The 26,917-nt window shown below is 46.6% G+C and overlaps 1 protein-coding gene across 4 annotated transcripts in view; it reads left to right on the forward strand.

Moving 5' to 3' along the window:
• Positions 1 to 25,462, forward strand: part of ZBED4 (zinc finger BED-type containing 4) — a 28,479-nt gene extending 3,017 nt beyond the window's left edge. For 2 of the 4 annotated variants that reach the window (XM_059937203.1, XM_059937206.1), the window contains 2 exons: positions 7,983 to 8,126; positions 20,312 to 25,462. In XM_059937203.1, coding sequence (XP_059793186.1) covers positions 20,652 to 24,176 — 3,525 coding nt within the window. In that variant the 5' untranslated portion in view covers positions 7,983 to 8,126; positions 20,312 to 20,651 and the 3' untranslated portion in view covers positions 24,177 to 25,462. Of the gene's footprint in view, positions 1 to 7,485; positions 7,618 to 7,982; positions 8,127 to 20,311 lie in introns of all 4 variants that reach the window. The other 2 variants (XM_059937204.1, XM_059937205.1) reach the window with 2 other exon arrangements.
• Positions 25,463 to 26,917: the final 1,455 nt, after the last annotated feature.

The raw sequence follows: 26,917 nt of genomic DNA on the forward strand, positions 1-26,917 counted from the left end.
CATTCTGGAATGGTTCAGATCACTTCCTAGCTAATTGTTTGATGTGTGCTTTTGGTAGTTCAAATTCTGGAAGGCATTGTTAGGAATAAAATAAAGTCTTTTCTTCTCATACCCCCTATTTCTGAGGTAGAGGGGACCAGGAGAGACAGAGGTGCCTGACCCTGCATGAGGTTTTCTCGCCTCTCTACTCTGCACCTGGCGCTGTTCTGCCTGCTGGGGGCAACGGTGGTTTTTAGAAGAAGGCCCTGCCGTAGGAGAACTTAACATAGTGCTGGTGGGATGGACTCAACCCAGAGAGGGCTACTCCAGGAGGAGCACAGGCAGGCGAGGGCGGGGTGACGGCCGTGGGAGAAGCGCGCTCCAGGCAGACCTCTCTCAGGCGGAGAGGACCTTTGAGCCCCGCCCTGCAGGGTCTGCGGGTGACGGAGTGGAGGCCCTGAGTCAGAAGCAGCGGTGTGGGGGAGAGGCTGGCCCCTCCGCCTGAGCCCATGTCCTGTCGTAAAGCCCCCTTCCCAGCCGTGATCAGGTGCCCGCTCTGCTTGGTTTCCGCTCGCATTCAGGTGAAGGCCTTCCAGCAGCCGGGCCCCGCCCGTTCCCCCCGCAAAGTCTGTGTCATAGAAACCACCGATGCTGGGCTGGGCTGGGCTGGGGTGTCCCCCGCTGACCCGCCCGGCTGCTCTGTGCGATGGCTCTTTGATCTGGGCGGCCTGCACCTGCTCTGTCTTGCCTCATCCCCCCCACAGATGTAAACCAAGGGGCTGCGTTTTCATCCAAGGCCACGGCTAACTGAGCCTTACGTTGTGGCCCTCATGCCACAGAGGCAGCAGCGGAGGGAGCTGTGTGCTGTTTGGTGAGAGCTCCGGTTACTCTGCCGCAGGCCCTGTGCCACATCCCGGAAGTAAAAGGACTTTAAACACTCCTCCAGCAGCTTCCAGCCACGGCAGCAATTTCAAACCTGTCACTGGTGGGACTGCCCTGTACCCCGGGAGAGAAGGTGCTGGTGTTGGGTAAAGGGACCCTCAGAAAGACAGAGCGGAACAACCCAGATAGCCCTGGTCTGTGACCCAGAACGTTTCAGGGGTAGAACAGGGACCAGCCGACCCGAACGGAGTCTGTTTGCCTGCTCTGGGATGTGCTTTGTTTCCAGGGTGGCGTTATCAGGTTTTCTGACCATATCTCGTGGAAGTGGCTCCGGTTCTGGGTTTCTGAGTTCACCCCTTTGCAGTGGGCTCTGGCTCTTAGTCTGGGTCCTCCGCCTCAGCTTGGCCAGGCCTGGGTGGTGGTGTCTCCGTGTGAGTGGGTGCTGGCGCTTCCGCATGGGAGGCAGTTGACGCTGCTGCCACCGCTGGAATATGTGAGTCATGGTTCTCCACCCTCAGAAAGTGCTACAGTTACTCTCAGACGTGGACCAGATCTTAATTTATAGCCTTGGTGGAAAGACTGCCACGTCCAAGGGTGAGCGAGGCAGGGGTGCCGGCGGCAGCCCTGATGCCCTCGGTGTACTTGGCAGCTCTTGGGGAGCACGTGGACTTTGAGTTGAAAGCAGATGTGCTTCTGTGCTCTAAAGGCTGTGTTGTGGAGAGTTGGAAGAACAGTCCGTGGCGCTCTCCGACCTGCCCCAAGATGGAGCACTTGTCACGACGTGGCCATGGCTGCCACCTTCGCCTGTCTGGTGCTTCCAGACTTTCTCTAAGGAGATTGCAGATATCACAGCACTTCACCTCGCAGTGTCCTTTTCTTCTAAGGAAAGGTAAAGGGAGGAATTCCCTGGTGGTCCAGTGGTTAGGTCTTGGCACTTCAGCACTTCCATTGCCGTGGCCTGGGTTCAGTCCCTGGTCAGGGAACTAAGATCCCGCATGCTGCAGAGCGTGGTCCCCCAAAAAAAGAAAAAGAAAAAGGCAAAGGGATGTTCTCTCTCACCAGCAGTACAACTGTGAAGGAAATGAACGATAATCCCTCATAACATTCAGTGGCCAAGCCGCAGTCAGATTTCCCTACTTGTGTTTAATTAGCTTGTTTGTTCCAAACCAGAATCTAGTCCAGGTCATTGCACTGAGTCTGTCTCTTTAGCCTTTTTTATTCTGGAACAATAACCTGCCCCCATTTTTTTCCATGACACTGACTTTTTGAGGAGACTAGGCCAGTTGTCTTGCGAATGTCCCATGTTCTGGGTTTGTTTGCCATTTTCCTTCTTGGTCGTTTACAGTTGCCCCTTGAACAACACAGCAGGCGGTTAGGGGCGCCACCCTCCGCATGGTCGGAAACCCGAGGATAAGTCATAGTTGGCCCTCGGTGTCCACAGCTGCCTCCCATCCTCGGATGCCACCAGCCTGGGACCTGCGCATCTTCACGCGGGTGCTGCTGGGCTTCCTGTTTGCCGCCCTCAGAGGCTGTCCTTTTGGGACTGACCCACTTTCTAGGGCTGTTGTTCTTTCTTTCTGTATTTCATCTGTGTTTCCCTCGTCCATTACATTCAAGGAAGACAGGAAAAATGCTGAATTCTCTCCCTGTATTACCTCTTTCTGGGGAGCAGTGGCTGTAATATTCACCTGCATTGTGGCAAATGTTTTTATTTGTCCTTTTTCTTCCTTGAGTATCAGTGCTGACTAACGGGTTTTCATTTATTCGTTACATTGTAATCTATTAAAGTCCTCTGGTTCTGCTTTTTTGGTGTTCGGGTGGCTGTGACTGACCCGTCGGGGGCCCCGGCGAAGCTCCGGGTGCTGCTTTGGCGTCACCCTGGCAGCACTTCCCTTCTGCCACCTTCCGGTCCTTTGCCAGAGCTGCAGTCAGCTCTTTCTGCAGAGCGCTTTGGTTCCCTTCAGTGCAGAAGGTATTCAGAAACCAAGATCTAGGTGTTAGATCTGTTTGTTGTGTTTGTGTATTATTGCAGCTTTAAGTGTTGGTCTGGTGCACAGAGCTAGGAGGTGTATTTTTAAAACATCAAGAGTTATACTGATATTTTCAATGCAGATTTAAAATTACATAGTTTTACTTAATTTCTTTGATTTTTAAAAAATGTCTTTTTCTTTTTTTTTATTAATTAATTTATTTTTGACTGCATTGGGTCTTTGCTGCTGCACGCGGGCTTTCTCTAGTTGTGGCAAACGGGCTACTCTTCGTTGCAGTTTGCGGGTTATTCATTGCCGTGGCTTCTTTTGATGTGGAGCACGGGCTCTAGGTGCGCGGGCTTCAGTAGTTGTGGCTCACGGGCTTCGTTGCTCCACGGCATGTGGGATCTTCCCAGACCAGGGATCAAACCCATGTGCCCTGCGTTGGCAGGCGGATTCTTAACCGCTGCGCCACCAAGGAAGGTCCCTCTGTCTTTTTCTTATCCTGAAAATTTTGATTCTTTTTCTTTTTTATTAATTTTTATTGGAGTACAGTTGCTTTACAATACTGTGTTAGTTTCTACTGTACAGCAAAGTGAATCAGCTATAGGTATACATATATCCCCTCTTTTGGATTTCCTTCCCATTTAGGTCACCACAAGGCATTGAGTAGAAAATTATGATTCCTTAATGCCATTGGCATAATTACTTATTTGTTTTATGCTAAAGTACACAAAAAAATGGGTAAAATGACAATATTATGTTACTACTGCTAATGAAACCACTTAGCAAAATTTAAGTTTTTTTTTGTTTTTAAGTTCTTTTTGTCTTTAGTACATATTGTGCTTTAGATGAATAAAGTCCTGTGTGTTAAAGCCCCTTGGTGAACATTCTTTGTCTGCATTATGGTTGCTCATTTGATACACAATTAGGTCTATTTGTTTCAGATTTGGAATATTCTAAATTTTAATGTACAGATAATCACATGGCTCAAAAGTCAACATTATATAAAAGATACGATCAGAAATCTCACTTGCATTCCTATCTCCTCCACTCTTTATAGGCAACCTTTTTTTTTTTTAATTTTTTTTGGCTGTGTTGGGTCTTAGTTGCTGCGCACAGGCTTTCTCTAGTTGTGGCGAGCGGGGGTACTCTTCGTTGTGGTGCGCAGGCTTCTCATTGTGGTGGCTTCTCTTGTTACGGAGCACGGGCTCTAGGCGCGCGGGCTTCAGTAGTTGTGGCACGTGGGCTCAGTAGCTGTGGCTCGCGGGCTCTAGAGCGCAGGCTCAGTAGTTGTGGCACACGGGCTTAGTTGCTCCGCGGCATGTGGGATCTTCCCGGGCCAGGGCTCGAACCCATGTCCCAGGCATTGGCAGACGGATTCTTAACCACTGCGCCACCAGGGAAGCCCCTATAGGCAACCATTTTTATTTCTATTTCTACTTTATCCTGCAAAAATAAGCACACACACATATATTTGTAACTTCCCTTGTTTTCCCTCCTGTCTTTCATAAAACATAACAAATACTATTTATGCCAAGTATCTTGCTTTTTATTCAACAGCCTGTGTATGTATCAGTCCTTACTGGTGGGTGTTCGAGTGGTTTTCCAGTCTGGCTGTGAACTGCAATGACTGACCTTGGGCAGGTGTTGTTTTGTATTTGATGAGGCCGTCTCTGGGGTCTGTGCCTGGCAGTGGGATTTCTGGGTCCCTGGGTGAATGTAATTTGGAAGGTGTTTCCAGATTCCCCTGCAAAGGTGCCGTCCCGGCTTGCTCTCCATCAGCACTCTTCTCAGCCTCACCGAGAGGTGCTACCAAGGTTTGGGGTCTTTCCAGTCTGATCCGGTGAGACTTGAAGTAGTTTCCTTTAATGTGCTTCAACTTCAACGTGAAAAATGGAAAAATATACTTTACTAAGTTGGATCTGTCTGGCATCAAAGCAGATGAGGGCATTGAGTGAAAGTTGTAAGTCACAGAGCCCGGCCGGCCTCTGCAGGGTGAGAACTGGGAAACGCTGCCCATGGGAATTCATGCTGACACTTACTTCTGCAATACAGTAGTTTGGAACACAGTTTCTTTAATTCTTAAAATAAAAAATAACCGTATATTCTCTCCTAAGTCTGAACACATGCCTGAAATTGAGAATTTTCCATACATTTTGTTTTTTTCTAGCCCATGGAAAGGATCCTCTGATTAGCTACCTTTACTTTTAGGTGTTTTCGGCTTTGAAACTAAAAAATGTAAAGTGAGTTTCAGAAAATGTGCGTTTTGGATGCCTCCTTTCTACCCCTCATCCTCCTCTCCCTCTAGTCTCTGCTTATAATTTAGGATCGCCGTGCTCACTGTTCGAGTGTGTACCTGTATTTTCTTAATCTCCTCGGTGCTTCAGAGCGGTCCTCTAGCTGTCAAGAGATGGGCGGGGCCGAGTGAGACAGGGCACCCTCTGCCCTGGGGGGACCAGGGGCTGCGGGCAGCGTCCACAACAAGGAAACTGACTGGATTTGTTCTAGAAGGACCGTTTCCCTTATTGTCATTGATCGCCCTATTTAATATTCATGCTGATTGATTTTATTTTAGACTAAATCTGATTTGCTGGAGAATAGAAGCAGAACCACGGAACGGCTGGTTCCAGATGCCATCCAGATGCACGGTGAATAGGTAGCCCTCGCCTTTCAAGGCCAGAGTAGCCTCCAAAGTTTTAGGATAGGTGGCAAAAACCAAATTTTTATTCACACACATAGAAAATTATCAAAAATGCCTCAGCAACATAATCCTTTTGTGGTTTGAAAACTAAAGCTAACGTGCTTTTTTGTCTTTTTAAAAATTTGGTGCTAAAATAGTAGAAAAATTATTTTCTTTAGTAGTAAGCTGCTAGAGCAAATGACAGCATTTTTCCTAAAATAGAAACAACAGAGACTTCCCTGGCAGTCCAGTGGTTAAGACTGCATGCTTCCAATGCAGCGGGCCCTGGTTCCATCCCTGGTCGGGGAATTAAGATACCCCATGCTGCACGGTGTGGCCAAAAAAAATAAGAAAAGAAAAAGAAACATCTTTGTTATCTATGATTTTGAAATAATATGTACAAAACTAGTCCAGTAGTAGAGAAATATATAAAATAGAAGGTGAAAGTCTCTCCTGATGACCACGTTCCAGATGCACGTTCACATGTGTGGGTGCGTTTACACCCAGGGCCTGCCTGACCCTCCCGTCTGTGCCGAGGGCAGTGGGGCAGGGCCTCCCTCTTGCTGGGGTGGTCCTTGCCCGTGGCACGATAGTTTCATGAGGTGTTTTTTTGTGTGTGTGTTTTTTTAAAGTTGGAGAAAATAGGCTGTGTTGGGTCTTCGTTGCTGTGTGTGGGCTTTCTCTAGTTGTGGCGAGCGGGAGCTACTCTTCGTTGCGGTGCGCTGGCTTCTCATTGCAGTGGCTTCTCTTGTAGCAGAGCACGGGCTCTAGGCACACGGGCTTCAGTAGTTGTGGCACGCGGGCTTAGTTGCTCCGTGGCATGTGGGATCTTCCCGGACTAGGGCTTGAACCCGTGTCCCCTGCATTGGCAGGCGGATTCTTAACCACTGCGCCACCAGGGAAGCCCCTCATGAGGTTTTTAAAATCCTTTCTATCTTTTTTTTTTTTTTTTAATAAATTTATTTATTTATTTATTTTTGGCTGCTACTCTTCGTTGCGGTGCATGGGCTTCTCATTGCGGTGGCTTCTCTCGTGGCAGAGCACGGGCTCTAGGCGCGCGGGCTTCAGTAGTTGTGGCTCGCAGGCTCTAGAGCGCAGGCTCGGTAGTTGTGGTGCGTGGGCGTAGTTGCTCCGCAGCATGTGGGGTCTTCCCGGACCAGGGCTCGAACCCGTGTCTCCTGCATTGGCAGGTGGATTCTTAACCACTGTGCCACCAGGGGTGCCCCTCATGAGGTTTTTAAAAACCTTTTTACCTTAAAGTATATAGCACAGAGGGACTTTCCTGATGGTCCAGTGGTAAAGAATCCGCCTTACAATGCAGGGGACTCAGGTTCGATCCCTGGTCAGGGAACTAAGATCTGACATGCCGCGGGGCAACTGCTGAGCTCGTGCGCCTCAACTAGAGAGCCTGCGTGCCGCAAACTACAGAGCCCACGCGCCCTGGAGCCTGCACGCCACAACTAGAGAGAAGCCCGTGCGCTGCAACGAAAAAGATCCTGCATACCTCAACAAAGATCACGCGTGCCGCAACTAAGACCCGACACAGCCTAAAATAAAAATAAATAAAGTATAGCACAGAGACAAACTGCATAAATTAATAGCTTGATGGGTTATGATAAGGTGGACACTTTTGTAACCATCCCTTGGGTCAAGAGAGAAAATTTTGCCCTCCCTGGAATCCTTCCACGTGCCCTATCCCAGCCACATCCCTCCCTTTGATGGCAAATACTTCCCTTTCTTCGTAGTTTTATGATGGGATTGCACGTCTTTAAGCAGTAGTTAAGTGTTGCCTGTTTTTCACGTGACGTTTCAGTCCCTTACCTACAGGGCACCCCTGCCTCCCATGGGAGTTTGGTGTGGAAGAAGCCAGGTGGCTGGACTCATGTTTCTCAGTCTGGATTTTGCCGGCCATGGCCCTCAGGTGTGGTTTAATGTGTTTCCCTGCTCTTGGTTCCTTTAAATTGGCGGTAGATCTAAGGCCTGATGAGGTCCAGCCTCCTTCCTGGCTGCTGTGTTGCTCCCTTAGGAAGGACCTTGTGTGTGAGGCTCTCGCTCTCTTTGCTGTTGGCAGCCAGCGATACACAGACCTGCAGGCTTTAATCGGTAAGAAGTTATGGGACAGGGACGTTCCGGCTCAGTTACTGCGTCTTTGTTCATGAGCTGGGCTTGGAGTAAGAGGACCCTGTCCTTAGCTCCTCCACGGTTATCTGGTGCTGTAGTTTATGTAGGAAACTGAAGAAAAATGCTTGCTTCTTTCTCTTTATCAGTTTCCTATCATCCTCCAAAGGTGACCAACGGAGCATTTTATTTCGGTGTTATGCACTCATAGATTTAACATATTTGATGTGTTTTAATGCATTATTATGATGATCCTTATTTACGTTCAAATTATCTCATTTTTTTGGACAGTGGGATCCCTTACAAGTTGGCGCCTAGATCCTTCTGACACAATTCTCCTTTTCTCTCAGAGGTTCCTTGCTCTCTGGTATGCCAGAATGTTCTAGGCTCATTTTGTATTCTTCCTGCCCAAGACCTGCAATCAGCCATTCCTTCAAAAGCCCTGGTCTTCTTTAACGGGAAATGATGTTTCACAACCATAGTCTGGATGTCAGGTAAGCTCATTCCCATTGGGTTGGTCACTGTTTTTAGGTCTTTGCAGTGAGCAGAGCTGGGGTAGGTGTCCTGCTCACCAACTGTAGCATGTGCATTTGACCTTTCTTGTCCTGGGTCTCTGTCTCTGTCTGAGGATGCTGGTTCTCAAGGACATGGGAGGTGAGAGTCTTGTGCTATCGCTGGTCACTCCTCTGCTTCACTCTCACTGTACACACCTCAGTCTCCGAGTAACAGTGGCTGTGTCGTTACTGAAAACAGGTTGGTGCTTTTTGCCTAAGACTTCCCATTGTCTTCCCATCCCTCTTTGCAGTGATTCGGGCTCTACGTGCAAGCGCGGTAGCCATTGCCTACTGTGCTCTCTCCCGGAGACCCTCACTCAGTCTTAGTCCTGCGAGGAAGTATATACTGAGCACTCACACCGTCCTTTCGTCAGTGTTTCTCTAGACTTTTTGGTTGAGGTTCTTTCTCTGGTAGATTTCTCCAGAAGGACTCAAGGAAAAATATTTCCTGAATTCTTGCATGTTGATAATAGTTTTTCTGTGTCCCTTATACTTGAAAGCCAGGTTGACTGGATATAAAATGCTTGGCTCATGTATTTTTTCCTCAGATATCTTAAATATGTTATTCTGTTGTTTTATAGCATAAAACATTGCTGTCAAACTCATGACAATTTTATTTTCTTTCCCTTGTACGTGACCTTGGTTTTCCCCTCAGTGGCATTTCTTTTTTTTTAAGTCTAGTGATTTTCCTAGAATATACCTCAGTGTTCATTGTTAAGGATGGATTTTCTCAGCTTTATGGTATGCTCTTTCAATATACGTAGTTTCACAACTTATATTTCAAAGTGTTTAGGATTCTCTTCTTTTGCTTTGTCCCCCTCCCTTTTCTGTGGGGGGTGCTCTGGTTATACATGTGTTGGATCTTCTTTGCCTGTGTTTTCAATTGGCCAGTTTCTCCTGAGTCTTTTTTAGCTCTTATTTCTTCTTCATTAAAGACCTTTATTTTCTAAACTCTTATCTTAAGAAATCATCTGTGGGGTTTATTTGTTCTTATGTTGCTTCTAACTTAGTCTTTATTCTTAAAATGGCATTTTACTTTTTGTTATTGTTTTGAGCATGTGTGTTTATTTTGCTGAAGATTTCAGGTTACAGGGAGGCCGTATACACAGCCCACGGCCACCACCCACCACCCCTTTTTGCTGGCTTCATTCTCTTGTTTGAAAGGAGAGAGCTCTTTTCTCTTTCTTCCCCCTCCAACTTTCCCCTTTTTCTCTCCTAGCCTCATGCTTTGCAATTTATAAAATGACATTTTACTTTTATTTGTAATATTTTCTTAGGATCCATAACCTCATTTCAGTGTTTTTCTATCCTGATTTATTTTGTTCTTTTGTATTGTTTTCTTAATTTCTTTAGATTCTTTTGAAATAAATTATAGTTTTTATTTAACTTGTGCTTATATTTTTCTGGTGTGCTTTCATTATCTATAGAGATGTTTTTCTGGTCTTTATTTTTTTTTCTCTTATCCTTTTGTAGGATTTGACCTTAATCCTTTTCTGTTGCTTATTGTTTTAGTTTTCTAGTGCTGCTTTAACAAATTATCACAAACTTAGTGGTTGAAAACAGCATAAATTTGGAGGTCAGAAATCTGAGATGGGTCTCACTAAGCTTAAATCAAGATGTTGGCAGGCTGCCTTTCTTTCTGGAGGCTCTAGCAGTGAATGTTTCCTTGCCTTTTACACTTTCTAGAGGCCGCCTGTGTGCTTGGATGTGGGCCCCCTCCCTCTGTCTTCAAAGCCAGCAACACTGCATCTCTCTGACCTTGTGAAGTCATATTTTCCTCTGTCTCTCTTCTGCCTCTTCTTTCCACTTTTAAAGATCCTTGTGATAACACTGGATCCACCCAGGTAATCCAGGATAATCTTCTTATTATCCTGAATCAGTAACCTTAATTCCATCTGCATCCTTATTAATAATCCTACTTTGCTATGTAACCATCCTTATTAATAATCCTACTTTGCTATGTAACCTAACACAGTCACAGATCTGAGGATTAGGACGTGAACTTCTTTGAGGACCGATTACTCTGTCTGCCACACTCATTTTTATCTGATACCAGTTTTGTTTTGTTTTTTAAATAAATTTATTTATTTATTTATATTTTATTTTTGGCTGCGTTGGGTCTTTGTTGCGGCAAGCAGGGGCTACTCTTCATTGTGGTGCACGTACTTCTCATCACGGTGGCTTCTCTTGTTGCGGAGCACGGGCTCTAGGTGCACGGGATTCAGTAGTTGTGGCTCACAGGCTCAGTAGTTGTGGCTTGCGGGCCCTAGAGTGCAGGCTCAGTAGTTGTGGCTCACAGGCTCGGTAGTTGTGGCTCGCGGGCTCAGTAGTTGTGGCTCGTGGGGCTTAGTTGCTCCGTGATATGTGGTATCTTCCCAGACCAGGGCTTGAACCCATGTCCCCTGCACTGGCAGGCGGATACTTAACCCCTGCACCATCAGGGAAGTCCTGATACTAGTTTTTAACATTCGAGGAGAGATGGCTGAGGATAACTTGTCCTAACTCATGGTGCTTCCTGTTCTGCAGTCTTTATCTACTACTGAAAATGTGGCGGCTTCCATTTTTATGTTTTACGTTGTGTATCTAGGAATATCTGTAGTTTTCTTGTTATGTCTTTGGCTTTGGTACCCAGGTGATACTGATCTCTTAGAATAAACTGGAAAGTATTCTATCCTCCTCTTTCAAAGAGTTTATGGAGTATTGATATCATTTCTTCTGTAAATGTTTGATAAAATTCACCAGTGAGGCCATCTGGGCCTACATTTTTCTTCATGGGAAAATTTTAAGTTACTAATTCAATGTCTTTACTTGTTATATGTCTATTCTGATTTTCTGTTACTTCTTGAGTCACTTTAGTTAATTTGTTACTTTCTAGGAATTTTCCCATTTCATGTGAGTTGTTGAATTTGTTGGTAGACAGTTGTTCATAGTCCTCTCTTATATTTCATTTAGTTCCTTTTTTTTTTTTTTTTTAAGGTTTTTTGATGTGGACCGTTTTTAAAGTCTTTATTGAATTTGTTACAATATTGCTTCTGTTTTATGTTTTGGTTTTTTGGCCGTAAGCCATGTGGGATCTTATCTCCCTGACCAGGGATCAAACCCACACCCCCTGCATTGGAAGGCAGAGTCTTAACCACTGGACCGCCAGGGAAGTCCCTCATTTAGTTTCTGAGGGGGCAGTGGTAATGCTCCCAGGTTTTTGCAATCTATGTCTCCTTTTTTTCTTGGTTAATCTAGCTAGGGATTTGTCAATTTTGTCAATGTTTTCAAAGAACCAACTTTCAGTTTCATTGAAGTTCTATATCACTTTTCTGTTTTCTGTTTCATTAGCATCCACTCTAATCTTTATTATTTCCTTTCTTCTGCCTTGGTTTGGTCTGTTCTTTTTCTAGTTTGCTTTTGTTTTCTTTTTATCTGGAGGTGAATGTTTACATTATTGATTTGAGACCTTTTTCTTTTCTAATATAGGTATTTAAAGCTATAAATTTCTCTCTGAGCACCAATTTAGCTGCATCTCATGTATTTTGGTTTGTTGTGTTTTTATTTTCATTCAGATGAAAATACTTTCTAATTTCCCTTGTAGTTTCTTTTTGACCTATTATTTAGAAATGTGTTGTTATTTCCAAATATTTATTGATTTTTCAAATTTTCCTCTGTTACTGTCTTGCAATTTAACTTCATTCTGGTTGAAGGATATATTTGTATCATTTCAGTTCTTTTAAATTTATTCATACTTGTTTTATGGCCCAGCCTCTGGTCTGTACTGTGGAATGTGTTGTGTGCGGTTGAGAAGGGGAAGTATTGTGCTGCTGTTGGATGGAGCCCTGTGTAGATCTGCCAGTTCAAGCTGGTTAATAGCATTGTTCACGTCGTCTTTATCCTCACTGATTTTCTGTCTTGCTGATCTAGTTGACCTCCCTTCAAGTTTGCTGATTCTTTCTTCTGGCTACCAAGCCCCTCTAGTGAATTTTTCATTACAGTTATGCATTTCAGCTCCATAATTTCTAATTTCATAATTGGTTCTTTTTCATAATTTTTCTCTCTATACTGATACTTACTTGGTGAGACATTGTCCTGCTTTCCTGTAGTTTCTTTATATGTGGTTCCCTTTAGTTCTTGCAACTTATTAGAGTAGCTGATTTAAAGTCTTTGTCTAGTAAGTCCAACCTCTAGACACCCTCAGGAACAGTTTCTTGGTTTATTTTTCCCCCATGTATGGGCCATACTTACCTGCTTTTTTTTTTTGCACGTCTTATAATTTTTTTGTTTTTGTGGAAAACCACACATCATTTGTTGTTATTGCTGGGGGGTTGTTTTGTTTTTGCCTGTTTGTTCCTTTAGTGACCTTCCTGGACTAATTCTGAAAAGTCTGTACTCCTTGTAGTGTTTGGACACTTCAGTCTCTGCCTGGTTAGCTTGGTGTCAGTGATTTCCTGAAATCCACTGAGCTGAATGATTTCCTTAAATGCTGCCAACACATGCGCCCGCCATCTTTGCCAAGAGCTGTGCGTGTGCCTGTGCCTGTGCATGTGTGTGTGTGTGTTGGGACAAGCATTAACCTTCTCCTTGCACAGGGCTTCAAGGTCAGCCAGATGTGAGAGATGGGGTGGCCCCTCAGGTCTCTCCTGGGCTTGTCCTTCTACAGCTGCAGGAATCTGTCAGAGCCTTTCATAGCTCCCTGCAGACATCTCGTCCCCCCATCTTCCTTCTCAGCCTTTGGCCAGGCTCTTGTTTGCCCCACTGGCGTTGCAGGGTTAGGCAACTGTGATGTTACAGAAGTGCAACTGTTTTCAGCAGAAGCCCAGGGAGAGGGCTTTTCCCACTGCAGGCTCTGAATCAGGTCAAATAACTACCGTGCCCTGTGAGCAGGTCTTTTCCAGGGACCTGTGACAAAGGTCAAGTGGTGGCATTGCTGCACAGTGGGACTTTCTGAGGAGGCCGCAGTCCCGGTCTGCCCCTCTGGTGGCTGCAAGGCCGCTGCTTTTCACAGCTGCCGTGGTCCTGTGGTTCCTATGGGGAAGGAAGGATGGGAGTGAAATGTTCTTACGAGCTCCCACAGTTTTTCTTAAATAAATGCTCCTCAGATTGTTGCAGGCCTTTGCTTAACCCCCAGAGTTGTGAACAATTTGATACTGACAGCTGCCCAGCACTGCGTTTGCTTTCCTGCAGCCACTGGGTTATGGAGGTCCTCACCTACCACTCTGAGCAGTGCTTGCGTCAGGAGATTTCTCCTCCCTTCTCTACCCTTCTTTTGCTGTTTCTTTTGTCCCTGAACTGCTCAATTTATAGTCTATTCCCAGCAGTTCCTCTTTGAAATGGGTCTTTGCCCTGGAGGAAGCATGGGCTGGGTGGTTTTTCTCCAGCCTCTTTGGACCTTACCCTGGACCCCTGACATACATCCGCTCTGATGAGTGCAGAAAGCTCCTCCCAGTTTCAGCAGCTTGGTTCTCGGGGCTTCCGGTGAATACCTGTTGGCTACTTTGGGATTATCAGTAATCACATGCCCAGGGCTGCTTTCTTTTTCTGCCTGTACAGATCTAATACCACATGGGCCTTGTATATGTTCTTGGTTTCTCCTGGTGGCTTATATTTTGGAGTTAAGGAAATACCTTGTCAGGCTTGTCTTCTTGTCGGTCTCGTCCATGAGACTGTGGCTTTGCTCTTTTAGTTCTGTGCTGTATTACCAACTGAAACAATGAACTTAACTGTAGTTCACGTGAATAAAATAACTACACTTAAGAGAAAAAACTGACCCAAGAAACTCTCGGACACAGTGCTTGTTTATATACCCTCAAGCCCAAAGGCAAAAATGTATAAACTAACATTTCTGTTCAAAAGCTTGTTTTTCCTTGGTGGTATGGGCTAGCATTCTGAAACTGCTTTCTGAATATTGTAGGACTGAGCAAATGAGCAAATCCTTTAAGGCTAGTGGGAGCCAGACTTCTCGCAATTGGAGAAAGAAGTTACAGAATGGAGACAGGGAGGCTCGGATGATCCTGGGATGTTGGATTGAAGTTGGAGGCGTCAGCGTGAACATGTGGTTTTTATCCACCTGTGCATGTGCATGTAGGCGTATGTGTGTATTAATGGTTTTTACTTAATCCCATTGAAAGGGCCTAGAAACAAAGGCACCCCAGTGACAGTGGGCACACCAAGCACCTCACTCTTTACCCACACCATTATTGTTTTTGTTAACTCTTGTCGTTTTCTGTCCATCACTGAATTTCCATGTGGGATTATTTCTGCCTGAAGAACACTTTTGCATTTCCTTCAGTACAGGTCACCTGGTGACATATTCTGTGTTTGATTTGTCTGACAGTGTTTTTATTTCGTATTAATTCCTGCAGGAATATTTTTGCTGAGTATTAAATTCTGGTTTGGCTTTTATTTTTTTCAAAACTATGAAGATACCATTCCTTTGTCTCCTGGTTTACATTGCTTCTCTTGAAAAGTCAGCAGTCTGTCTAGTTATATCTTTTCTTAAAATAATTCCTATGGAAGTGTTGTAATATATACTAGTGTAATGACCTGTGCACTCATCGCCTGGCTTTTAACAATTACCAACTCAAGGCTGCTCTTGTTTTATCTGTATCCCTCACCCCACCTAGTTATGTTAAAGCAGATACCAGAAATCATATTTCATCTGGATATTTTTCAGTAAGTATCTTGAAAAGATGGGATTCTTTGAAACGTTTTATCTACAATATCTTTATGCTTTAATAAACTAAGAATTACTTAATAGCGAATGTTAATTCAGTATCCAAGTTTCCCACATAGTCTAAAAAATGTTCTTATACAGTTTGCTAATTCAGATCAGGATTCAAGTATAATTTGTGTGTTAAAGAAACTGGGTTGTTTGTCCTATAGAATTTCCCATAGTCTGGATTTTGCTGATTTCATCCCACTGGTGGTATTTAAATATGTTCCTCCATCCCTTGTAATTTTTATCTGTCTGCTTTATCTCTTGTTTTTTAACACTTTTTTTTTTCTTTTTCTTTAAATCTTGCTTGGGGTTTGTAGGGATTCTCAAGTCTGTGGTCTGAAGTCTTTGATCCGAACTGCTTTTTTTTTTTCTTGTTTTTTTTCTGTTGTGGTTTATCACAGCATATTGAATATAGTTCCCTGTGCTATACAGTAGGACCTTGTTGTTCATCCATCCTATAGACACTAGTTTGCACCTGCTAATCCCAAACTCCCAATCCTTCCCTCCCCCACCCGCCCTCCTCCTTGGCAACCACAAGTCTGAGTCTGTTTTGTAGATAAGTTCACTTGTGTCATATTTTAGATTCCACATATAAGTGATGTCACGTGGTATCTGTCTCACTCACTTAGTGTGACCGTCTCCGGGTCCATCCGCGTCGCTGCCCTCACAGCCACGTCTCTTCTTCTTCCTGCTCTCTTGTCTCCCGTCCACCGCTCTGGCCCCCCAGGGCTTCCAGTGCTCACCTCTGGATGCGAGCAGCGGCCTGTTTCCACCCGTGTGCCCTGGACGCGTTTCTCACCCTCAGTGTGAGAAACACTGAGAAAGCCTCAGTGTCCTCGTGTGTAAAAGGAGAAATACCAAACTGAATCTTCCTCGAAAGATTTTCATGTGGTTTAAATGAGACAACACAGGTTGAACCCACGGTGAACAGTCACTGTTGGCTCTCCCATTCTCGTCACCCCACGCTCTTGCCCCAGGAACATCTCCAGAGAGAGTCAAAGTCACCTGGGAATGTAATGTTTGCCTTGAAGGGAGAAGAGCGGGTTTCTCCCAGACCCAGAGAGAGGAATGGGGACAAGGCTGTCCAGGACTGAGAAGACATCCGGGCACCGAGGTCGTAAGGGAAGGAGCAGCAAGGCAGAGTGACCTTGAGCCTGTGACCTTCCTAAATGTACTGAGATCCAGTACTTCTTCATAGAGGCCTTAGAACCTTTATTACATAGATGACTGTGTCTTATGTGACTAAAGCAGTGTGACCTTTCCTTCCTGACCTGCCTCTTGCCTGGACCCCCAGTGCGACACTGGGTACAAGTGTGAGGCGGGGGTGGGGGGTCCTTGCCTTGTTCCTGAGCTTTCCCTGCCCAGTGTGATGGTAACTGTAGAGTGTTTCTAAAAGTCCTTGTAAGGTTGAGGAAGTTTTCCTCTCTTCCCGCCTTGCTGAGAGTTTCTGTCGTGAATAGGAATAGAAATGATGTTAAATGTTTTTCTGCATCTAATGACATGACTCTATGGTTTTCCTCCTTTTTTTCCATCAATGTGGTGAATTCTATTGGTTGATCTTTTAATGTTAAACCAGACATGCTTGTGATGAACCCCTCTTACTCACGGTGTATTATCTTTAATGTAGTGCTGAATTTGATATGTTAAATTTTTAAGAACTTGCTACATTTTCTTAAGGTTTTTCTATGATCATAGGGATATGAATCTGATTCTTTTCTTATGTCTTTGCTGGTTTTGGAGTCAGGGTAATACTACCTCATAAAAAAAAAGAGTTGGGAAGTGTTTCTTCTATTTTCTGGAAGAGTTTGTGTTTCACCAGTTTCTTTTTCTTTAATGTTTGTTGAAATTCACCAGTGAAGCCATCTTGGCTTGGAAGTTTCTTTAAGGGAAGGTTTTTAACTACAAGTTCAGCTCTTAAAATAGATAGAGGGCTGTTCAGGTTATCTCTTTGGTGAGTTTTTGTAATGTGTGGCTTTCCAGGATTTACCCGTTTCATCTAAGCTGCTGAATTTACCATCATAAAGTCACTCATCTATTTCCTTACTATCTTTTTGCATCTGTAAGATCTTTGGTGAAAATCCCCTCTTTCATTCCTGCTATTGGTAATTTTATGTCTTTACCATTTTTTTCTTTAATCAGTCTGTAGAAGTTTGCCAATTTTGTTGATCTGTCCAAAGAACCAGTGTTAGGTTTCATTGATTTTTTTTTTTCTGCCCTGCCTCTTCTCCCACACCCCCAATTTCAGTGATTTCAAATCTTTTATTGTTTCCTTCCCTTTGTTTGCTTTGGGATTAAATTTGCTTCACTTTTCCTTGTGATTTTTTTTTCTTTAACCCTCGGCTTAATATAGAAGTGTTATTTATTTGAAGATATTTAGGATTTTTCCAGATATCATTCTGATGTTGATTTCTCATTCAGTTCCCTTATTGTCAGAGACCATTCTTTGTTTGATTTCAGTTCTTTTAAATTTATTGAGATTTGCTTTACTGTCCGGAGAACAGTCTATCTTGATGAATGTTTTGTGTCCACCTTTAAGTGATATTCCGTTGTTGTTTGAACTGTTCCATAAATGCCATTTAGGTCAAGTTGATGATAGTGATTTAAAGTCTTATGTTATCTTTACTGCTGTTCTGTCTACTTGTTCAGTTAACTACTGAATGGGGGTGTGAAATCCCATCTAATTTTGGTTGGTCAAGTCTCCCTTTAGGTCTGTCAGGTTTGCTTCATGCATTTGGAAAATCTGTTGGTAGATGTGTGCATGTCTGATGAACTGACCCCTTTGTCCTTTTATGTGATGTCCCTGTCATCCTGCTGTGTCGTTCTCACATCTTCATCGCGTGCTAGCTTAGGCACGCCCGCTTGCTCCTGGCTGGTGTTAGTGTGCTGCACCTTTTCTGTCCTTTTGCTTTGAACCTATTTGTGTCTTGATGTTTTAACGTGTTTTTTGTAGGCAGCATATAGTTAGTCTTACTTTTTTACCCAACCTGACAATCTCTGCCTTTCTTAAAATACAACTTTATTGGTTGTGTAGGCTGTGTCCTGTGTCTTCTTGCCTCTGATGCTCTGCTCCCAGAATGCTTCACGTCTGGCCACCGATATGTGCTCTTGTGTCCCACACTGACCGTTCTCCAGCACCAGCTGGCTGTCCCCCAGTTCACTTCTGACACCACCGCCTGAAGTCATCGTCAGATCCCCGCCTCAGGGCCCAGTCCCACAAGACCGCTCCCATTCAGACACCGACCCCAGTTGTCCCCTGTATTTCTGACCAACCGGCTTAAGTCTGGGTTCCCACAATAAAGCGCTAGGGCGGCTTACAGAACTCAGGGAACCCTTACTGACATTTATTGGTTTATTGTAGGAAAAAGATACGATAAGGGACACAGACGAACAGCCACATGAAGATGCACAGGGTGAGGTCTGGGAGGGTCCTGAGTGCAGGGGCTTCTGTCCTCCTGGAGTTGGGGTGCGTCACCCGCCCGACACGTGGTTTTGTTCACTAGCCCAGCAGTTCCCCTAACCCCCGGACCATTGGGATTCTACAGCGGTTTCATCACGTGGGCGTGATCAGTATTAACTCAATCTCCAGCCCATCCTGGGGGGTGGGGGTGTGGCTGAGAGTTCCAAGTTTCTGGCCGCGGCTCTTTATGGTCACAGGCCCCCATCCAGGAGTCACCGCGTTAGAACAAGAGATGTTCCTGTCACTCAGGAACTCCCAAGGGTTTTAGGAGCTCTGTGTCAGGAACTGGGGGCACAGACCAGTGTACATATATATTTCATACTTTTTCACATTAGGTGTAATTGACATACAATAAACTGCACTTATTTAAAGGGTACAATTTCCTCAATATACACACACACTTATATCATGTTTATATACATAAACAGTTTGCTGCCAACGTTTGTGGACAAATCGTATGGGCATAGGCACTCACATGCAACTAATTTTCAGCAAAGTTACAAAGGCATCCTTTTGTTGAGAAGGATGGTCTTTTCAACAAACGATGTTTGAACAGTTAGATATTCATATGCAAAAAAATGAATTTGAATCTTTCAAAGATCTAAGTATAAAATATAAAACTTCCAGAAAACACAAGAGAAAATCTTTCTTAAATACAACCCCAAAAGTACAATCCATGAAAGAACAGATTGGTAAATTGGACTTCACTAAAATTAAGGGCATTTCTTTTCCGAAAACACTGTTAACAGAATGAAAAGACAAGCTACAGACTGGAATCATATACCTGATAAAGGGCTTCTCTCCAGGCATGTAAAGAACTCTAAGAAAATACACAATCTCTGAAAACATGGGCAAAACATGTGAACAGATGCTTCACCAACGGAGAGAAACAAATGGCAAATATGCACATAAAATGCTCAACATCATCAGTCATTTAGGAAATTGCCAGTTAAGGCCGTAATAAGATACCTTTACATACCTGTTAATTAGAAGGGCTAAAATTACAATGATGGACCTTACCAAGTCTTGGTATTTTCTCTTTACCATCTTTTTCTCACTTTTTTGGATATATAGTAATGTGTATATGTTACTCCCAAATTCCTGATTTATCCCTCCCCCCTACCTTTCCCCTTTAGTAACCATAAGTTTTTTTTCTATGTCTGAGAGTCTATTTCTGTTTTGTAAATAAGTTCATTTGTATCATTTTTTTAGATTCCACGTATAAGTGATATCATATGTTATTTGTCTTTTTCTTTCTGACTTACTTCACTTAGTATAATCTCTAGATCCATCCATGTTGCTACAATGGCATTATTTTATTCTTTTTTATGGCTGAGTAATATTCCATTGTGTATATGTACCACATCTTCTTTATCCATTTGTCTGTCAATGGACATTTAGATTGTTTCCATGTCTTGGCTACTGTAAATAGTGCAGTTATGAACATTGGGATGCATGTATCTTCACCTATGGTTTTCTTTGGATATATGCCCAGGAGTGGGATTGCTGGATCATATGGTAACTCTGTTTTTAGCTTTTTAAGGAACTTCCATACTGTTCTCCATAGTGGCTGCACCAATTTACATTCCCACCCACAGTGTAGGAGGGTTCCCTTTTCTCCACACCCTCTCCAGCATTTGTAGACTTTCTGATGGTAACCATTCTGACAGGTGGGAGGTGGTACCTCATTGTAGTTTTTATTTGCATTTCTCTAACAATTGGTGACGTTGAGCATCTTTTCATGTGCCTTTTGGCCATCTGTTTGTCTTTTTTGGGGATATGTCTATTTAGAGGGTATCTTCATTGTGTAACTGGTTTGTAAAAAAGTCAAGGAACAAACTTTTCTGTTTTAATTTCCCATTATGGAATTCCTTTCTGTGCATACATTGAGGCTCATATATCCATGACAGTGTAGATTTGAAATATGACTGAGTCCAGTGTCTGACTTGATTTCATCTTCTGTAGATAATGCAGAAGGATCACTGTGCCATCAAGATGACGGCGATCCTGTGTCTGAGACAAGCAGGTCCCCGCCACGTGAATGCGTGTCTACACCGTGAAGTGTTTAAGAGTAGAACTCCTGGAAAGCAGCGGTCCGCACCCTAATGACATGCTCACGAGTTCCCTAGTCTACTCCTCAGTAAGATTTATGATTAGCCATATTCATAAACATCCCGAAAGATAGGATTCTTTTGAAAGAACTGAAGATAATGTACATTTGGGGGCACAAATGAGCATTTGGATCAGTTTTCTACCAACCTCGGAGGTCAGCATCATGAAGCAGCCAGAATAGTTATGGTCAGTCATGGAGAATCACCAGGAGACTCGTCCCAAAGGGGATGGTGATTTTGTTTCTGATAAAATAAATTTTAAAATAGAAGAGGAAGATGATGATCCAATCCCTAATCACAGTTTGGAAAGAATGGACTTTAAAAATGAGCAGGAGGACAGGAAAGGGGCTGACAGTGGCAACGAGCGGGCGGAGGGCAGACAGGCGAGCCACGGCTGCCGGCCCCCCGGGGGGCGCGTCTCTCCTGACCCCGAGGACGACTACGGGGCCCTGTTGTCACAGTACAGCAGCACCCTGTACAGCGTGGCCATGGAGGCCGTGACGCAGAGCCTGCTCTCCGGCCGCGGCATCAGCTCCAGGAAGAAGTCCCCGGCTTGGAAGCATTTTTTCATCTCACCCCGGGATAGCACGAAGGCCATCTGTACATACTGTATGAAGGAGTTCAGCAGGGGCAAGAACGAGAAGGACCTGAGCACCAGCTGTCTGATGCGGCACGTGAGGCGGGCGCACCCCACCGTCCTCGTGGAGGAGAACGGCAGCGCGCCAGCCCCGGCCCCCCGCCCTGCCCCTCTGCCGCGGCTCCCGCCACCACCCGCTGACGCCGGAGACCCGGGCACCGTCCTGTCACCTGGCAGACTCGCTGCCAGAACGCCCTCCAAGAGCCCGTCTCCCCATCAGGTAACGGAGGAACCTGGCTCTGTGGTTTCTTGCGAAGAGGCCCCCTCGGACGTGTCAGTCTCTGAGGGGCACAGCAGGGATGAAGCCCTGGCGGGGCCGCCTCCCCAGCCCCCCAGCCTCCACTGCGACGAGCCTGCAGAGAACGGGGCTGAGAAAAACCTCCCCCTGCCCAGGAGCGCATCCGGGTCCAGGAGGAGGTCCGCCGTCTGGAAGCACTTCTACCTGTCGCCCCTGGACAGCTCCAAGGCCGTGTGCGTCCACTGCATGAACGAGTTCAGCCGGGGGAAGAACGGGAAGGACCTGGGCACCAGCTGCCTCATCAGGCACATGTGGCGGGCGCACCGCTCCATCGTGCTGCGGGAAAACGGCGGGGGCGCTGGCGTGCCGCCCCCCTACTCCGCGCCCCCAACCCTGCTGCCCACCCCGCCGCTGCCTGACGGAGAGCCCAGCCCTGCGTCCTCGTCTCCGGGGAAGCCGGTCCAGGACGCCGCCTCCGCGCCCTCCTCCCCCGAGCAGCTGGCGGAGGACCCGCCGGCGCACTGGAACCCTGGAGACGCGCCGGTGGAAGACGCGTGGGCGCTGTCCTCCTCCTCTGACGTGGGCGAGGCCTCGTGGGCATCGTCTCCCGAGAAGCAGCCGGGCGACGCGCCCAGCCCTCGCCCACTGGAGTCCGGCGCCGTGTTCCAGCAGAACAAGAAGGTCATGAGGAGGCTGAAGTCAGAAGTCTGGCACCACTTCTCGCTGGCCCCCACGGACAGCCTCAAGGCTGTGTGCAGGCACTGTGGCTGCGTCATCAGCCGGGGGAAGAAGGGTGACGTGGGCACGAGCTGTTTGATGCGGCATCTCTACAGGCGCCACCCGGAGGTCGTTGGGAACCAGAAGGGCTTTCTGGGGGCCAGCTTGGCGAATTCGCCGTACGCCACCTTGGCTTCTGCAGAAACTTCCTCCTCCAGATTAACTGACCTGCCGACCATGGTCACAAAAAACAATCAAGTTACGTTTCCCGTCAACAGCAAAAAGACCTCGAAGTTGTGGAATCATTTTTCTATCTGCTCCGCGGATCCCACGAAGGTCGTGTGCTTGCACTGTGGCCGGACGATCAGCAGGGGCAAGAAGCCGACAAACCTGGGCACCAGCTGTCTCCTGAGGCACCTGCAGAGGTTCCACGGCGGCGTGCTGAAGCCCGACGCCCCCAGGACGGCGCCGCCCTCCCCTCCTGGTGCCCGTGGGCCCCCGAGCTCAGAGTCGGCAGGCGCCTCCTCCTGCGATGACGTCAACGAGAAGTTTTATGATTCGCATCCAGTTGCCAAAAAAATAACAAGTCTCATTGCTGAAATGATCGCACTTGACCTCCAGCCGTACTCGTTTGTGGACAACGTTGGCTTCAACAGGCTGCTCGGATACTTGAAACCTCAGTACTCTCTGCCCCCTCCGTCCTACTTCTCCAGGACGGCCATCCCAGGTATGTACGACAATGTGAAACACATCATCATGTCACATCTCCAGGAAGCCGAGAGCGGTGTGGTCCACTTCACGTCGGGAATATGGATGAGCAGCCAGACCCGGGAGTACCTGACCCTCACCGCCCACTGGGTCACCTTTGAGTCGTCGGCCCGGCCGCACTGCGAGGACCACCACTGCTCGGCACTGCTGGACGTGTCGCAGGTAGACTGCGACTACAGCGGCAGCAGTGTCCAGAAGCAGCTGGAGTGCTGGTGGGAGGCCTGGGTGACGTCGACCGGCCTGCAGGTGGGGATCACGGTCACCGACAACCCCGGCATAGGGAAGGCGCTGAACGAGGGGGCACGCTCGAGCGTGCAGTGCTTCAGTCACACGGTCAACCTCATCGTCAGTGAGGCCATCAAGAGCCAGAGGATGGTCCAGAACCTGCTCAGCACCGCGCGGAAAATATGCGAACGGGTCCACCGGTCGCCCAGGGCGAAAGCAAAGCTGGCAGAGCTGCAGAAGGAGTACGAGCTGCCGCCCCACCACCTCCTCCAGGACGTCCCGTCCAAGTGGAACACGTCGTTTCACATGCTGGAGCGGCTTATCGAGCAGAAGAGGGCGGTGAACGAGCTGTCTGTCGAGTGTAACTTCCGGGAGCTCATCAGCTGCGACCAGTGGGAGGTGATGCAGTCCGTGTGCCACGCCCTGAAGCCCTTCGACGCCGCCCGGCGGGAGATGAGCGCCCACGTGTCCACGCTCAGCCAGGTCATCCCCATGATCCACATCCTCAACAGGAGGGTGGAGATGCTGTTCGAGGAGACCATGGGCATCGACACCATGCTCAAGTCCCTCAGGGAGGCCATGGTGAGCCGCCTGTCCGCCACCCTCCACGACCCCAGGTACGTGCTGGCCACCCTGCTGGACCCGCGCTACAAAGCCTCCCTCTTCTCCGAGGAGGAGGCCGCGCAGTACAAGCAGGACTTGATCAGGGAACTAGAAACGCTGAATTCTACCTCAGAGCCTACGCCCGTCCCCAACGGATGCGCCCCGGGCTCCCCACCGAGAGACTGTGCCGGGGAGGAGAGCCTGTGGTCACTCATGGCCAAGATGAAGACCGAGCCCCGAGGGAGGACGAAGGTCCCGGAGGACATGGTGCTCGCCTACCTGGAGGAGGAGGTGCTGGAGCACGGCTGCGACCCGCTCGCCTACTGGAACCTGAAGAGGGCGGCCTGGCCGGGCCTCTCCGCCTTGGCCGTGCGGTTTCTGGGCTGCCCCCCGAGCATCGTGCCCTCCGAGAGGCTGTTCAGCACACCCACTGAGAACGGCAGCTTTGGCCAGTCCAGGCTCATGATGGAACATTTCGAGAAACTTATTTTTCTGAAAGTGAATCTTCCCTTAATATGCTTCCAGTATTGAAGCTCACGGTGGAGCCGCCAGACGAGAAACAGCATCTGTCCCCGGCTGGCGGCTCGCCGCAGTCGGGGCCCCGCGGGGCAGCAGGCCGGGCGCTCAGGTCCGCAGCCACGGGAGGTTCCCGGCCCGGCCCTCGCCGTCATGTCCACATGTGCCTTACCCAGTCCTTCAGGCCAGGTACCACGGTGTGTTTTTCAAGAAGTCCAGTAGAAACAGCCTGTCTTGTCAATTACGAAATAACAGTGATTAGGTTTTCATTCGTAACTGTAAAATTTTTTAAAAGTTGGGGGTTAGGAGTTTGTTTTACTAGAATGGCAGAGGAGATATAAGCAGTTTTATTCTGTAGGCTTTTTATTCGATTATGTAAAAACCACAAATCAGGTACTGTATTTTAGTTTAAAATTGCTTTAATTGCAACAAAATAGCTTTTGTGGCTGTCAGATAAAATCTGTATATAGGAGGTGGAGTTCAAGCCATCCTGACTGAGCAGTTCCTGGTTGCGGGCTCTAAAGCACGTTCAGGGGACGGCGAGTATTCTGGGAGGTGACTGTTTACACAACAGAGACGTGGCGTTCGAAGACAAGCCTGCACTCACATGTATCACGGAATGTCGGTCGTGTGGGGTTCAGGGGAGAGAGCACTACCGCTTCAGGGGTTGGCCCTCAGCGCCACGTGGGCTGTTAGCTCGGACACATCCCCGCCGTTCACAGTGAGCGCCGGTGGTGCCTGCTGCGTAGCTGGTGCACAGCGTGACACGTTTACAGCATCCTGTTGGTGGAATCTCCGAGCCTCTGACTCAGTGGCTCTACACCATGAAGCTATCTTGAAATTTGTGCACTGACCCCCCAATTTGATCAAATTATGTGTACAGTTCTTTTTAGAAGAGGTGGCTTATTTACAGGGAAGAAGATTGCTATAATACAGTTGTAAGAATAGCCTTAGGTGTTTAGATTTTCTTTTTGATAATAGGGAAGATGCAGCCATCAATGGGGTGTTTTAGAATCCCAATGACATCAAAATGGAGTATCAGTCATCAGGTTTTTTTAACAATAATAACGTCTTCAAAGTTTTTGCCTCAGTGTCTAGAAAAGGGTTCATTTTCTTATTTCAAACCAGGTAAATATTCTGGGTGAAACAAGTCACTGATTTGCCTGTGACCTTTTAGAAAAGTTGTCGTTTTGTTAAAATACTGTACCTATTATTAATCTGAATTTGCATTGACTATGTTTTAGTGTATTTATAAATGGTGAACTCAGTTTCTGAAATTAAACTTTTTATTTGCAATTTTCTACTGCTGGAGGACACTGGCTTTTTATTCTTAGGATAATAAAACAGTGCTACTCTTGGGGGCCAACATACACAGAAACCACATTCATGCAGCCTTTGGATTTTCACCTTAGCCCCAGGTGGGACCCAGGGGAAGTGGAGGAGTAATTCTTGCAACAGCATTTCTGATAGTGGCAGTAACGTATGAGAACTTTCCAGGTCTTGTGTTCAGAGCGCGTGCTGTGCGGCCTGTGGTGCTGGAGGGGAAGAGCAGCCACTGTGGAAAATCGTATGGAGGCTCCTCAAAAAATCATATGCTACCATATGACCCAGCAATCCCACTCCTGGATATTTTTCCGAAGAAGGCAAAAACACTAATTTGAAAAGATATATGTACCCCCATGTTCATAGCAACATTATTTATGATAGCAAGATATGGAAGCAACCAAAGTGTCCATCAACAGATGAATGGATAGAGAAGATACGGTGTATATATATACAATGGAATATTACTTAGCCATAAAAAAAAATCTTGCCATTTGCAACAAAATGGATAGATCTGGAGAGTGTTACGCTAAGTGAAATAAGTCGGACAGAGAAAGACAAATACCACATGATTTCACGCAAATGTGGAATCTAAAAACAAAATGAAACAGGGACACACTCATAGATACAGAGAATAAACTTGTAGTTTCCAGAAGGGAGAGGATGAGGGATGAGTGAAACAGGTGAGGGAGAGGAAGAGGCACAAACTTCCACTGACAAAACGAGTCACCAGGTTGTAACGTACAGCATAGGGCATATAATCAGTAATATTGTAAAAGCTTTGTGTGGTGACAGATGGTAACTAGACGTATTGTGATCATTTTTATAATGTATAAAAATATCGAATCACTGTGGTATACCTACATCATAGGTCAGTTATAGTTCAATTAAGAAAATCAGTGTCAGAATGAGAAAGGGTCCGGGAAGATGGCAGAGTAGGAGCACCGCAAGTCCCCGTCCCCTGCCGGAATCGGTCTGCCCTAACTGTCGGGAACTCTGGAGAATACAGACGGCTTGTAAGCCCCAGGGGAGACTTGCAGGGTAGCAGTGCCCCACCCCCCAGCCCCAGCCACCTGGCAGGCAGCTGTGCGTGGGTCCTGGAGCAGCTTGCACACAGCTTGCAGGAGCCAGAGCAGGGAAAGAAAGGAAGGACCCTGTCCTCCAGATATTGGGGATCTGTGCTCTGATAGCTCATCACTGCTTCTGATCTCACAGGTGCAGAGAAAGAGGCAGGCGCCATTGTTGTTGTACCTCCCCCCCCCCCGCCCCCCCGCATTGTTGCAAGACCCTCTGCCTCTAGTGTCTTCCAGGGGATTTAAAGGGCCAGAGCCCTTTTTTTTAAAAATTATTTTTTTATTTATTTACTTTTGGCTGCGTTGGGTCTTCATTGTTGCGCACAGGCTTTCTCTAGTTGCAGCAAGTGGGGGCTACCC

Source organism: Balaenoptera ricei, chromosome 10 (assembly GCF_028023285.1).
Source record: "Balaenoptera ricei isolate mBalRic1 chromosome 10, mBalRic1.hap2, whole genome shotgun sequence".
NCBI lineage: Eukaryota > Metazoa > Chordata > Mammalia > Artiodactyla > Balaenopteridae > Balaenoptera > Balaenoptera ricei.